Genomic DNA, 16464 nt, shown 5'->3' with positions numbered 1-16464 from the left:
AAGGACGGATTGATTGGCAAATGGGATTTAGTGCGAGTCAGGATGTGGGTGGCAAAGTTTTGGATGAGGTGGAATTTGGCAAATGGGATTTAGAGTGAGTCAGGATGTGGGTGGCAAAGTTTCACGGACATAGGAATATACGAATTAAGAGCAGGAGTAGGCCATTCAGCCCATCGAGCCTGCTCTGCCATTTGATAGGAACATGGCTGATCTGATTGTGACCTCAACCCTACTTTCCCGTCTACCTACTATAACTTTTGACTCCCTTGTTAATCAGGAATCTATCTAATTCAGCCTTAAAAATATTGAATGACCCTGCCTCCACCGCTCTCTGGGGAATGGAGTTCCACGGCCTCATGACCCTCAGAGAAAAAATTTCTCCTCATCTCCGTCTTAAATGGGAGAACCCTTATTTTTAAACTGTGGCCCCAAGTTCTAGTCTCTCCCACAAGGGGAAACATTCTCTCAGCATCAACCCCTTCAAGTCCCCTCAGGATCTTATATGTTTCAATAAGATCACCTCTCATTCTTCTAAACTCCAATGTATACAGGCCCAACTTGTCCAACCTTTCCTCATAAGATAACCCCCTCATCCCAGGAATCAGTCGAGTGAACCATCTCTGAACTGCCTCCAAAGCAATTATGTCCTTTCCAAAATAAGGAGACCAAAACTGCACACAGTATTCTAGATGTGGTCTCACCAATGCCCTGTACAACTGTAGCAAAACATCTCGACTTTTATATTCCATTCCCCTTGCAATAAATGACAACATTCCATTTGCCTTCCGAATCATTTGCTGTACCTGCACACTAACTATTTATGATTCATGTACTAGGACATCCAGATCCCTCTGTACCTCAGAGTTCTGCAATCTCTCTCCATTTAAATAATATACTGCTTTTCTATTTCTCCTGCCAAAGTGGACAAATTCACATTTTCCCACATTGTTCTCCATCTGCCAAATTTTTGCCTACTCACTTAACCTATCTATATCCCTTTGCAGACTCCTAATGTCCTCTTCATAACTTACTTTCCTACCTACCTTTGTGTCATCAGCAAATTTAGCAACCATAAATTCGGTCCCTTCATCCAAGTCATTGATATAGATTGTAAGTAGTTGAGGCCCAAGCACTGATCCCTGTGGCACTCCACTCATTACATCTTGCCAACCTGAAAATGACCCATTTATCCCTACTCTCCGTTTCCTGTTTGCTAACCAATCCTTTATCCATGCTAATATGTTACGCCCTACACCATGAGCTCTTATTTTGTGTAGTAGCCTTTTTTGTGGCACCTTGTCAAAAGCCTTCTGGAAATCCAAGTACACCACATCCACAGGATCCCCCTTATCCACGTTGCTTGTTACTTCCTCAAAGAACTCTAATAAATTGGTCAAATATGATTTCCCTTTCACAAAGCTGTGTTGACTCTGCCTGATTGCATTGAGATTTTCTAAGTGCCCTGCTATAACCTCCTTAATAATAGATTCTAGCATTTTCCCGATGGCAGATGTTAAGCTAACTGGCCTGTAGTTTCATGCTTTCTGTCTCCCTCCAATCTTGAATAGAGGAGTTACATTCGCTATTTTCCAATCTGATGGGACCCTTCCAGAACCTAGGGAATTTTGGAAAATTAATACCAATGCATTTACTATCTCTGCAGCCACTTCTTTTAAGACCCTAGGATGAAGTCCGTCAGAACCTAGGGACTTGTCAGCTTTAATAGTTTTTTCACAACCCTTTCCCTGGTAATTGTAAATGTTTTAAGTTCCTCCCTCCCCTTTACCTCTTGATTCACAGTTATTTCTGGCATGTATTTGTATCCTTTACAGTGAAGACGGATGCAAAATATCTGTTCAATTCATCCACCATTTCCTTATTCTCCATTATTAATTCCCCAGACTCATTCTCTAGAGGATCAACGCTCACCTTACTTACTTTTTTTCTTTTTAAATACCTGCAGAAACTCTTACTATCTGTTTTATATTTCTAGCTAGCTTTCTCTCGTACTCTAATTTCTCCCTCATTATTCTTTTAGTCATTCTTTGTTGTTTTTTATATTCTGACCAATCTTCTGACCTGCCACTAATCTTCGTGAGAATTATATACTTTTTCTTTCAATTTGATACTATCTTTAACTTCCTTAGTTAGCCACGGATGGTACGTACTCCCCCTAGAGCCTTTCTTTCTCACTGGAATGTATCTTTGATGAGTGTTACGAAATATCTCATTAAATGTCTACCAAGGCATCTCTACTGACATATCCCTTAACCTAAGTTCCCAGTTCACTTTAGCCAGCTCATAATTCATCCCCTCATAATTGCCTTTATTTAAGTTTAAAACACTAGTCATGGACTTAGTCTTCTCTCCCTCAAACTGAAATTCAATCATATTGTGATCACTGCTGCCTAGAGGCTCCTTTACAATGAGGTCATTAATTAATCCTGTCTCACTATACATTACCAGATCTAGAATAGCCTGCTCTCTGGTCGGCTCTAGAACGTGCTGCTCTAAGAAACTGACCCGAAAGCACTCTATGAACTCATCTTCCAGGCCACCTTTGCCAATCAGATTCTTCCAATCTATATGTAGATTAAAATCACCCATGATTATCGCTGTTCCTTTCTCACAAGCCCCCATTATTTCTTCCTGTATACCCTGTCCTACAGTGTGGTTACTGTTAGGGGGCCTATAAACTACTCCCACAAGTGACTTCTTGCCTTTATTATTTCTTATCTCTACCCAAACTGATTCTACACCTTGGTCTTTAGAACTAAAGTCATTTCTCTCTATTATACTCATGTCATCCTTAATAGGAAACATAGGAAATAAAGGAACATAGGAACAGGAGTAGGCCATTCAGCCCTTCGAGCCTGCACCGCCATTTGATAAGATCATGGCTGATCTGTGATCTAACTCCATATACCTGCCTTTGGCCCATATCCCTTAATGCCTTTGGTTGCCAAAAAGCTATCTATCTCACATTTAAATTTAGCAATTGAGCTAGCATCAATTGCCGTTTGCGGAAAAGAGTTCCAAACTTCTACCACCCTTTGTGTGGAGAAGTGTTTTCCAATCTCACTCCTGAAAGGTCTGGCTCTAATTTTTAGACTGTGCCCCCTACTCCTAGAATCCCCAACCAGCGGAAATAGTTTCTTTCTATCCAACCTATCTGTTCCCCTTAATATCTTATAAACTTCGATCAGATCACCCCTTAACCTTCGAAACTCGAGAGAATACAACCCCAATTTGTGTAATCTCTCCTCGTAACTTAACCCTTGAAGTCCGGGTATCATTCTAGTAAACCTGCGCTGCACTCCCTCCAAGGCCAATATGTCCTTCCGAATGTGCGGTGCCCAGAACTGCTCACAGTACTCCAGGTGTGGTCTAACCAGGGTTTTGTATAGCTGCAGCATAACTTCTGCCCCCTTGTACTCCAGTCCTCTAGATATACAGGCCAGCATTCCATTAGCCTTATTGATTATTTTCTGCACCTGTTCATGACACTTCAATGATCTGTGTACCTGAACCCCTAAGTCCCTTTGGACATCCACTGTTTTTAACTTTTTACCATTTAGAAAGTACCCTGTTCTATCCTTTTTGGTCCAAAGTGGATGACCTCACATTTGCCTACATTGAATTCCATTTGCTACAGTTTTGCCCATTCACCTAAACTATCAATATCCCTTTGTAATTTTATGTTTTCATCTACACTGCTTACAATGCCACCAATCTTTGTGTCATCGGCAAACTTAGATATGAGATACTCTATGCCTTCATCTAGTCGTTAATAAATATTGTGAATAATTGAAGCCCCAAGACAGATCCCCGCGAGACTCCACTAGTCACATCCTGCCAATGTGAATACTTATCCATTATCCCTACTCTCTGTCGTCTTTCGCTCAGCCAACTTCCTAACCAAGTCCGTACTTTTCCCTCAGTTCCATGGGCTTCTATCTTAGCTATCAGTATCTTTTGTGGGACTTTATCAAATGCCTTCTGGAAGTCCATATAAATAACATCCATTGACATTCCCCTGTCCACAACTTTAGTCACCTCTTCAAAAAATTCAATCAGGTTTGTCAGGCACGACCTACCTTTCACAAATCCACGCTGGCTCTCTCTGATCAACTGAAAATTTTCAAGGTGTTCAGTCATCCTATCCTTAATTATAGACTCCAGCATTTTCCCCACAATAGATGTTAGGCTAACTGGTCTATAATTCCTCGGATTCCCTCTCTCTCCTTTCTTAAAAAGCGGAGTGACATGTGCAATTTTCCAATCTGGAGGGATGGTTCCTGAATCCAGAGAACTTTGAAAGATTATAGTTAGGGCATCTGCAATCTGCTCACCTACTTCCTTTAAAACCCCGGGGTAGAAACCATCTGGTCCTGGGGATTTGTCACTCTTTAGTGCTATTATTTTCTTCATTACTGTTGTTTTACTTATGTTAATTTTATTGAGTCCCTGTCCCCGATTCAATATTAGTTTTCTTGGGATTTCCGGCATGCGATCCTCTTTTTCTACTGTAAATACTGACGCAAAGTAATTATTCAACATGTCCGCCATTTCCTCATTGTCAATGACAATAACCCCACTTTCAGTTTTTAAGGTGCCAACACTGCTCCGACTACCCTCTTTTTGCTCATATAACTATAAATTTCTTCGTATTGGTTTTGATATCCCTTGCAAGTTTCTTTTCATACTCTCTTTTTGTAGCTTTTACTATCTGTTTTGTGACCTTTTGTATCTTTCCCATTTGCCAGGATCTGTGCAATTTTTTGCCTTATTGCATGCCCTTTCCTTATGTCTTATACTGTCCCTTACCTCTTTCGTTGTCCTGAGCTGTTTTTTTTTGCCAAGTAGAGTTCTTTCCCCTCAGGGGTATAAACCGATTCTGTATCACGTTAAATGTTTCTTTAAACAATTCCCACTGATCATCAGTCATTTTACCCATTAACAGATTTGCTCAGTTTACTGTGGACAGTAAATTAATTAACAGAGCTACCCCTCCACCTTTTCCTAGCTTCCTGTCCTTCCCAAATGTCAAGTACCCTTGAATATTCAGGTTCCAGCCTTTATCATCTTGCAGCCATGTCTCTGTAATGGCTATCAGATCATACATATTTATTTCTATTTGAGCTGTCAATTCATCCATTTTGTTACAAATGCTACGCGCATTCAGATACAAAACCTTTAGTGCTGTCTATTTACTATTTTTGCAACCTCGTGCCTTATCTGCTGGTGCACTCTTAAGTTTGCATGCTCTGTCCCTTCCTGCCACTCTCTGATTATAATTTCCTTTATTGCTACCTTGCTGTCTTGCCTTGTCTTCTTTCTTTAATTTATCACATCTTCTCTTACTTGATCCTTCGCCCCCACTATTTAGTTTCGGATCAGTTGAAATTTGTGTAGTGTGGAGCTTGGGAGGCTAGCATTAACACCCTGTCCTTGACTTTAGCTTACCGTCAGCAAAAGAGTCAGTAATAAAATAAAAGCACCCAACTGACCACTGTCATGTGGAATCTGTGGTTAACTTAAGTAGCAACAGTAAGTATAAGTTGTTCTGGGTTTTAGGATAACCCACGATTGCAACTCTTCTGTCTATTTCAAGCTTTATTAAAATGATTAAGGTACAGCAACACTTACCTGTGTGAAATAATAGCAATTCCATATTCTTAGAGTAAAAATACTGTGGTTAAAACACATTCAATTGCAAATAAATTATCAACAGTATCTCAGAAATAACTGTTATATTGACTTGCCAGAAAACCATACTGCAGCAGTCAGCATAATATCTAATGAAATTACATTAACCTTTCACAGAAGAGTGCTTGGTTTCCACCTTTCCCAGAACGTAAGCTAAAGGAAATCTAATTGATTAAATGTAACCACCTTAAGAAGCGATTAGCATTTATTCACTTACTTATTAGTGCTGGCATGCAACAGAAACTTTAGGTCAGATCATCTAATTAGATTTAGTTATTTTGTTAATGTACTAGGAATCCAAAATTGCTCAAAAATATGCATCAAATATTGCGTCTTCTACTTACAGTGTGTAAATAACTTAATTTACTCAAAAACACAAGGAAGTTACTAAAGTAACTTAATTTACAGATCACAAACAAATTTACCTGTTGGTAGTTTTGCCAACAGTCTAACAACACAGAAATAATAGTGCTACACACAGCAAAACAGTCATCAATTATATAGGATGTACAGCACAGAAATAGGCCATTTGGCCCAACAGGTCCATGCTGGTGTTTATGCCCACACGAGACTCCTCCCACCATTTTTCATCTAACCCCATCAAAATATCCTTCTATTCCTTTCTCCCTCATGTGTTTATCCAGCTGCCGCTTAAATGCATCTATGCTAGTCGCCTCAACTACTCCTTGTGGTAGCGAATTCCACATTCTAACCACTCTCTGGGTAAAGAACAATCTCCTGAATTCCTTATTGGATTTATTAGTGACTATCTTATATTGATGGCCCCTAGTTCTGGTCTCCACCACAAGTGGAAATATCTTCTCTACGTCAACCCTACCAAACCCTTTCATATTCTTAAAGACCTCTATCAGGTCACCCCTCAGCCTTCTCCTTTCTAGAGAAAAGACCTCCAACCTGTTCAATCTTTCCTGAGAGGTATAACCTCTCAATTCTGGTATCATCCTAGTAAATAATTTTTGCACCTTCTCCAGCGCCTCTATATCCTTTTTACAAAATGGAGAACAGCACTGTGCATAGTACTCTAAGTGCGGTCTAACCAAGATTCTATACAAATTTAACATAACCTCCCTGCTTTTCAATTCTATCCCTCTTGAAATGAACCCCAGTGCTTTGTTTGCTTTTTTTTATGGCCTTATTAATCTGCGTCGCTACTTTTAGTGATTTGTGTATCTATGCCCCCAGATCCCTCTGCTCCTCTACCCCATTTAGACTCTTATGTTCCAAGGAGTATGTAGCCTTCTTATTCTTCCTATCAAAATGTACTACCTCACACTTATCGATATTGAAATTTATTTGCCAATTACATGCCCATTCTACAAGTTTATTCATGTCTTCCTGTATTTTGTCGCAGTTCTCCTCGATACTAACTGTATCCCCCAATTTGGTGTCGTCCTCAAATTTTGAAATTGTGCTTCCGATTCCCGAGTCCAAATTGTTTATGTAAATGGTGAACAACAGGGGTCCCAGCACCGATACTTGTGGAACACCACTTCTCACCTTTTGCCAGTCTGAGTAACTACCTTTAACCTTTGCTCTCTGTTTTCTGTTTTGTAGCCAGCTTGCTATTCATTCTGCTACCTGTCCCCTGACTTCACATGCTTTGACCTTAGTCATGAGTCTACAACCTTATTGAAGGCCTTTTGAAAATCCAAATATATTACACCTACTACATTACCTTTCTCTATCCTTTCTGTTACTTCTTCAAAGAATTCAATAAGATTGGTTAAGCATGACCTTCCCTTTTGAAATCCGTGATGACTAATCTTTGTTATATTTTTGGTTTCTAGATGTTTTTCTATTACATCTTTGAGTAAGGATTCCATTATCTTTCCTACCACCGATGTAAAGCTAATGGGCTTGTTCCGTTTCCCTTTTTAAATATAGGAATCATATTAGCTGTCTACCAGTCGTCTGGCACTATTCCCTTTTCTAATGAATTTTTATATATGTGTAATAGTGCTCTGCTATCTCTTCCCTACCTTCTTTTAATATGTATGGATGCAATCTATCCGGGCCAGGGGTTTTATCCCCTCTGAGTTTGATTAGTTTATCAATTATCTCCCTCCTTTCTATCTTAATTGTCTTTATATCTTTTTTGATCTCTTATTCTAATGTCATGCTCACAAGGAGTATGTGGCCTTAGTTTTGTGTTGTGATCGCTATTGCCTAGATGTTCCCCTATGCTTACTTCTCTTACCTGTTTTGGTTCATTTCCCATTACTAGATCCAGCAGTGTTTCCTCTTTTGTTGAGCTTTTAAGAAAGGAGTCCTGCACACATTGTAAAAACTTGATTCCGTATACGCCTTTACCTACCTCTTCTTGTCAGTTTATTTGGGGGTAATTAAAATCTCCCATGATTATTATTCTATGTCCTTTACTCACTTCACATATTTGCTTACATATTTCTGCCTCCACCTCCTTTCCACTATTACGTGGTCTGTAGTATACCCCTGTTAGCGTGATTGATCCTTCTTATCTTTTATTTCAGTCCATATGGATTCTGTTTCTATCCTTCTGTTAGTTATGTCCCTTTTTTCTACTGCCATTATGGTATCTCTAATTGGTACAGCTACTCCACCCCTCCTTCCCTATCCTTTCTGATTATGTTATAACCTGCAATATTTAGTTGCCAGTCCTTTATGTAGCCATGTTTCAGTTATTCCTACTACATCTGGTTCCTCACTATGGATTATTGCCCTCCAGTTCCCCCATTTTACTTTGGACGCTGTGCACATTGCTGTACAGGCAGTTTAATTCATCTTTAATAGTGTTCCTTTTACTTTATTTTTCACAGATCTTTAATACTTCTTTTTTATAACTGTATTTGTTCCTTGCCCATTTATTTGTCTTTATTTCTTACCTTTATAATCATCTCCTGTTTCTTTTATCTTTAGGCTTTTGTTATTGCTACCAGATCCCTCTCCCCATCTTGCTGGTTTAAAGCCTTATCCACCGCCCTATTTATCCTTCCCACTAGGACTCTGGTCGCTTTCCGGTTCAGGTGGAGGCCATCCCAGCTGTACAGCTCCTTCCTGTCCCAGTACTGGTGCTGGTGTCCCATGAAATGGAACCCCTCCGTCCCACACCACTCTTTTAGCCATGCATTCACCTTTCTGATCTGTTTATCCCTCTGCCAATTAGCACGTGACTCAGGTAGTAAACCTGAGATTACCACCCATGAGGTCCTGCTTTTTAATTTAGTTCCTAGCTTCTGATATTCCCTTAGCAGGACCTCCTCCTTGTTCTTCCTTATGTCATTGGTACCGACATGAACCATGACAACTGGATCCTCCTCCCCCCTTTCCAAATTCCTCTCCAGTTGATCAGAGATGTCCTTTACCCTCGCACCTGGTGGGCAACACACCCTCCTGGACCCTCGGTCGTGACTGCAGAGGACACTATCTATCCCCCTATTATAGACTCCCCTATGACTATCACCCTTCTATTCTGATCCACCCCCCCTTGCACTGCCTCATGCTCCTCACTGCTATGGTTAGCATTCTGGGCATCCTCCCTGCAGCTTTCATCCTTATCTTCACAGGTATCAAGCACCTTGTACCTGTTGGATAGGACCAATGTCTGTGGGACCTCCTTCTCTACCTTTCCTAGATTCATACTACCCTGCTTACTAACAGTCACACTCTCCCCTTCCTGCACCTGTGCTTTCCTCTGAGGTGTAACTGTACTCTGGAAAAAGCTATCTAGATATTCCTCCTCCTCCCTTTTGTGTCAGAGTGTCTCTAATCCGCACACCAGGTCAAAGACTCTGAGCCAGAGTGTCTCAAGCCAGAGACATTTACTATGGATATGGCAATCCGGGACAGTCATGCTGTCCACAAACTCCTACATATTACAGTCCTGACACACAGCCAGTACTGCCATTTCTAGTTTTAATTTATTTATTTATTATTATTGGTTTATTTCTAGGACTAATAGAATCAGTTGCGATCCAGATTATATTTAATAAATGGATTTTGCTTGATTTTGACATAATTAGTAATCACTTAGTCTTTTTTTATTTTATGTATTTTTTTAATTTAAGTTTTAAAAGTTGATAGTTTATAATCCCTTGGTTTAAATCACTTAGCACCTCCTTCCCCCTCTGCATCCAATTCCCACACTCACCAAATTCCCAGTTGAAAGTCCTCACTCTATTAACAATTCACTCGGTTAGAATTTCTTAACAACTTCTGTGCTCAAGTGTAGACAGAGGTTCCCAGTTTCTGAAGGCATTTACAATCTTCACAAAAGTTTATTATAGATTTTGGAAATAGCAATTAAGGCCATTAATTAGCAATTGGCTCCAATTATGTGTGATCCTGGTGTATTTTACGAATATCAACATGCCTTAAAACATACCAGCTATAGATACTCCGCTATAGGGCAGTCAGTGAAAGATGCAGTAGTTTTCTGCTGCCACAAACAGTTATGAATTAGGTGACTCACTAAGCTGAAGTTAATTTAATAATGCAAAAGTAAAATACTGTGGATGCTGGAAATCTGCACTATCTTCACCTTTGTCAATTATTCACTCCTGCCCTCCACCCTATCAGAGCCCTCTCCCTTTTGTTCTTTTCCTGCCCCCTTTTCCCTGGCTCTGTACTTGCTTAAATGCTGTCCATCTCTAACATCTTCCAGTTCTGATGAAAGGTCATCGACCTGAAACGTTAGCTCTGATCCTTTCACTCCACAGATGCTGCCTGACCTGCTGAGTGTTTCCAGCATTTTCTTAATTTAATGATGGATTAGCTAAATTCTTTGGAAAAGTTTACATTCAATGTAGATCTTGCTGCAATTATGGCATTAAGTGGTTCACATGGGTGGGAGGAGGAGGGGAGACGGGATGCAGGCTCCACTGGACATTAAGCACCCACCCCACTAACTACCACTGCGCTTTTAAACGGCTGTACTGCGCTTGCTGGCACTTTAATCAGCTGAGCAGCAGTAGGGGCAGCGCACTTTAAAGCAATAAGCTAATGAAAACCTCAAAGTGCTGCTGAGCTGTATATTTAATTCTCCCACATAGGAAATTGAAAATCCCGAAGTTTGGATTATTATAAAACACAAAGAAGGCCGGAAACAATCAAGAAATTAATTGAAATTATATTTTTAAATTCAAACTACAAAAGTAGATGCTACACACAATTTTTAAAACTTGTAATTTACCCTGTTTTTGATTTCAAAACTAAGAGGTTGATTGTCCACAAAACCAAAATGGTTGTGATTGAAAACCAGGCTGTATGAATCTGCTGCTCTGCTTAATTTCTTGTAGTTTCCTGCTCTAACGAGCTGAATTAATGTCCTTAGCTTTTAAGTGACAAAATAAGTGGCTGCTAAGTCTTTAGATATGCAAGGTATGAGCATTTTTATAGACCATTTCTGATTGGCCAGATTTCTACTGATAAGGCTAACAAAATCACATAGGACTAACTCAACCAGTGTATGATGTGGAGATGCCGGTGATGGACTGGGGTTGACAATTGTAAACAATTTTACAACACCAAGTTATAGTCCAGCAATTTTATTTTAAATTCACAAGCTTTCGGAGATTTTCTCCTTCCTCAGGCAAATGTTTCAAGATCTCCTTGAAGCCTACGCATTTATACATATTGAACAATAAAACATGGTGTTTACAGACTGCCCCTGCAACTGCCCGTTGCCAAGGCAATCACCGTGTTCAGACAGAGAGGTGTTACCTGCAGAACCTCCGAATACACATTCAACAAAAAAACAAACAGGGAAAAAAAACAGAGAAAAAAAAAAACACAGAGAGAGGCAGAAACATCCGGAAGGCAGAGAGAGCCAGCAAATGACCCATTATATTAAAAACAGATAACATTTGTTCGCTGGTGGGGTAACGTGTAGCGTGACATGAACCCAAGATCCCGGTTGAGGCCGTCCTCATGGGTGCGGAACTTGGCTATCAATTTCTGCTCGACAATTTTGCGTTGTCGTGTGTCTCGAAGGCCGCCTTGGAGTACGCTTACCCGAAGGTCGGTGGATGAATGTCCATGACTGCTGAAGTGTTCCCCGACTGGGAGGGAACCCTCCTGTTTGGCGATTGTTGCGCGGTGTCCGTTCATCCGTTGTCGCAGCGTCTGCATGGTCTCGCCAATGTACCATGCTCTGGGGCATCCTTTCCTGCAACGTATGAGGTAGACAACGTTGGCTGAGTCACAGGAGTATGAACCATGCACCTGGTGGGTGGTGTCATCTCGTGTGATGGTGGTATCTGTGTCGATGATCTGGCATGTCTTGCAGAGGTTACCGTGGCAGGGTTGTGTGGCGTCGTGGACGCTGTTCTCTTGAAAGCTAGGTAGTTTGCTGCGAACGATGGTCTGTTTGAGGTTGGGTGGCTGTTTAAAGGCGAGTAGTGGAGGTGTGGGGATGGCCATAGCGAGGTGTTTGTCCTCATTGATGACATGTTGAAGGCTGCGGAGAACATGGCGTAGTTTCTCCGCTCCGGGGAAGTACTGGACGACAAAGGGTACTCTGTTGGTTGCGTCCCGTGTTAGTCTCCTGAGGAGGTCTATGCGATTTTTTGCTGTGGCCCGTCGGAACTGTCGATCGATGAGTCGAGCGTCATATCCCGTTCTTACTAGGGCGTCTTTCAGCGTCTGTAGGTGTCCATCGCGTTCCTCCCAAAGATACACAAAGCCAACACACCCGGACGTCCCATCGTATCAGGCAACGGAACCCTGTGTGAGAACCTCTCTGGATACATCGAGGGCATCCTGAAACCCATCGTACAGGGAACCCCCAGCTTCTGTCGTGACACTACAGACTTCCTACAAAAACTCAGTACCCACGGACCAGTTGAACCAGGAACACTTCTCACCACGATGGACGTCTCGGCACTATACACCAGTATCCCCCACGATGACGGCATCGCTGCGACAGCATCAATACTCAACACCAACAACAGCCAATCTCCGGAAGCCATCCTACAACTCATCCGCTTCATCCTGGATCACAATGTCTTCACCTTCGATAACCAGTTCTTTACCCAAACACACGGAACAGCCATGGGGACCAAATTCGCACCCCAATACGCCAACATTTTCATGCACAAGTTCGAGCAGGACTTCTTCACTGCACAAGACCTCCAACCAACACTATACACCAGATACATCGACGACATTTTCTTTCTATGGACCCACGGCAAGGAATCACTAAAGAGACTACACGATAACATCAACAAGTTCCATCCCACCATCAAGCTCACCATGGACTACTCCTCAGAATCAGTTTCTTTCTTGGACACACGAATCTCCATCAAAGACGGGCACCTCAGCACCTCACTCTACCGCAAGCCCACGGACAACCTCACGATGCTCCACTTTTCCAGCTTCCACCCTAACCACGTCAAAGAGGCCATCCCCTATGGACAGGCCCTGCGAATACACAGGGTCTGCTCAGACGAGGAGGAACGCGATGGACACCTACAGACGCTGAAAGACGCCCTAGTAAGAACGGGATATGACGCTCGACTCATCGATCGACAGTTCCGACGGGCCACAGCAAAAAATCGCATAGACCTCCTCAGGAGACTAACACGGGACGCAACCAACAGAGTACCCTTTGTCGTCCAGTACTTCCCCGGAGCGGAGAAACTACGCCATGTTCTCCGCAGCCTTCAACATGTCATCAATGAGGACAAACACCTCGCTATGGCCATCCCCACACCTCCACTACTCGCCTTTAAACAGCCACCCAACCTCAAACAGACCATCGTTCGCAGCAAACTACCTAGCTTTCAAGAGAACAGCGTCCACGACGCCACACAACCCTGCCACGGTAACCTCTGCAAGACATGCCAGATCATCGACACAGATACCACCATCACACGAGATGACACCACCCACCAGGTGCATGGTTCATACTCCTGTGACTCAGCCAACGTTGTCTACCTCATACGTTGCAGGAAAGGATGCCCCAGAGCATGGTACATTGGCGAGACCATGCAGACGCTGCGACAACGGATGAACGGACACCGCGCAACAATCGCCAAACAGGAGGGTTCCCTCCCAGTCGGGGAACACTTCAGCAGTCATGGACATTCATCCACCGACCTTCGGGTAAGCGTACTCCAAGGCGGCCTTCGAGACACACGACAACGCAAAATTGTCGAGCAGAAATTGATAGCCAAGTTCCGCACCCATGAGGACGGCCTCAACCGGGATCTTGGGTTCATGTCACGCTACACGTTACCCCACCAGCGAACAAATGTTATCTGTTTTTAATATAATGGGTCATTTGCTGGCTCTCTCTGCCTTCCGGATGTTTCTGCCTCTCTCTGTGTTTTTTTTTTCTCTGTTTTTTTTCCCTGTTTGTTTTTTTGTTGAATGTGTATTCGGAGGTTCTGCAGGTAACACCTCTCTGTCTGAACACGGTGATTGCCTTGGCAACGGGCAGTTGCAGGGGCAGTCTGTAAACACCATGTTTTATTGTTCAATATGTATAAATGCGTAGGCTTCAAGGAGATCTTGAAACATTTGCCTGAGGAAGGAGAAAATCTCCGAAAGCTTGTGAATTTAAAATAAAATTGCTGGACTATAACTTGGTGTTGTAAAATTGTTTACAATTGTCAACCAGTGTAATAAGCTCTTGTATTCACTGCTGTTACAATAAACAAAAAAGATTGAGGTTAACATACTGGTCGATTTTACTATTCGAAAATCAGAAAACATTCCCCAAAGTCTTTCTTTAACATAGTAGGTAACAAGGATGCAGTTAATGCTTAGCAAAAGGCACACTGATACCACTGTCAATGTTTTTGTAGGATGTTTGTTATCTTCCAACTTCTACTTGGTAAGAGAAGAATTACCTCAATAGTTGTACTCAGTGAGGCCAGATTTTCAAACTTTTGTATCATAATGGTCAAGTCAAAACTAAGAGGGCTACTGGAGTTAGAGTCCTGGAGAGATGACATTATCCAAGAGTTGAGATAATGGTAGATATATACTTGTTCTATTGTACTGAAGTCTTTTAATGGTTAGTGAACTGAAGAATGTGTGTGAAAAATGGACTTGACCCACTTTTACAAGTTAGTCTAAATTCAGCTTCTGGCATATTTGATTCTAAAGGTTTTAAAGCAGTTCCATACAATACTTTAATATGTAACATTTATGACAACTTACCCCTCTAGTCAATTCACTATTTTTATAAATGGAATAAATTCACTCTGGGGACCTGTGAAACATAAAATTCATCCCACAGTTCAGCCAACTATTGTCCAGCCAACTATTGTCCAGCCCAGCTGCAGAATGAGGGAATGAGGTATCACCACTTAGCTCGCCAATGTAACAAATGAGCATCAAAAATCATCTAATTTTATTTTGTCAGTTTGAATTAATTTGGCAGCAGATAATCTAGTTTAGATGGACAATTAACCAAGACAGGGTGAGTTCTAGATGGATTGCCATCTCAAAGGTATATGATTGTCTGAAAGGTATTATTGATATATGTGACATAATGTTTCATGGGTTACATATACCACAATTTTTTTTCACAATGTAATATTTCCAATGTACCAAGTACTCATTTCTAAATGATTGTGCCATTAAAAAATTACCAAATCATGCCAATATAGAGAGGAGTTGATATTTGTTGAATTGATTTTATTAATGTTTTGGAATGGAACATTTTTCTATTTTTGCCACCCGATTAGCATTAGGCACTGTTAAATATGGCAGAGATTAGGTATAAGTTTAAGCCCTCAAGGCTGTCCCAGTAATGTGCTTTAATCCCAACCTCAGACGATCACCCATGCTGCAGCAGTAGGATATTTCTATTTTCCACAACTTGCTTATGGTCTCTACGAGTTAAATTGGCAAATCATCGGATTTGATGAATTATGATGGATTGCGTTAAGTCAGCCCAAACTAACTTCACATGGGATGCTAACAATTCTGAGAGAGAGAGAGAAGATATTAATTAATTCAGTTTGGCCTGATTTCAGTCCTAGATCATATAGGTGAAAGAACAGTAGTTTCACACTCAGGATTTTGATTATTTTATTAACAGGTCCCAATTCTGCAGTTTATGTACTTAAAGACATACTCTACCAGTGCAGTTTTTTAATTACTGAAGTGAGATAACCAACAGTTCTTGCCTTTACACTCCTAAAAAAAATCATGACCAATGTAAACGTTAAAAATAATTCTTACCAGCTGCTGTCCTGCTATGCCCCATGCTGCATACTGTAATACAGAATTTGCCACCTCTGGGGGATTGAGTTCCCTTACTTCCCTTTAATAAATAGAAAATTGAAAAATATTAGTAGGTTTAGCATAGCTTTTAACAATGGAGTTGAGTCAAGTTCTGCTCACATCAACTTGTAAACAATTTTACAACACCAAGTTATAGTCCAGCAATTTTATTTTAAATTCACAAGCTTTCGGAGGCTTCCTCCTTCGTCAGGTGAACGATGTGAAAATCACCTGACGAAGGAGGAAGCCTCCGAAAGCTTGTGAATTTAAAATAAAATTGCTGGACTATAACTTGGTGTTGTAAAATTGTTTACAATTGTCAACCCCAGTCCATCACCGGCATCTCCACATCACATCAACTTGGTTTACTAAAAAAAGCTATTTGAAAGAGGAAATCTATGATTTCAGTCAGAATTGCATTAGTTGCAAAAAAAAAATTAGTAAAAAGCTATGTGTGTTTATCCTTAGGGAATAGCAAACAATTGGGCTAAGTAAAAATTTGGATTAACTTGGGGTTCTGAT

The 16464-nt window shown here is 41.2% G+C and overlaps 1 protein-coding gene across 1 annotated transcript in view; it reads right to left on the bottom strand.

The window, feature by feature from the left end:
• The window catches only part of LOC137323598 (inactive dipeptidyl peptidase 10-like), a 685713-nt gene that overhangs the window by 140957 nt on the left and 528292 nt on the right, over window positions 1–16464 (bottom strand). Inside the window, exon 7 of the mRNA XM_067987272.1 lies at window positions 15901–15982. Within this exon, the coding sequence (XP_067843373.1) occupies window positions 15901–15982 (82 nt within the window). The remainder of the gene's footprint in view (window positions 1–15900; window positions 15983–16464) is intronic.

The sequence above is a fragment of the Heptranchias perlo genome, chromosome 7, assembly GCF_035084215.1.
Source record: "Heptranchias perlo isolate sHepPer1 chromosome 7, sHepPer1.hap1, whole genome shotgun sequence".
Lineage (NCBI taxonomy): Eukaryota > Metazoa > Chordata > Chondrichthyes > Hexanchiformes > Hexanchidae > Heptranchias > Heptranchias perlo.
The sequence above is the reverse complement of the archived record's forward strand: the minus strand, read 5'-3'. Positions and strand labels throughout refer to the sequence as shown.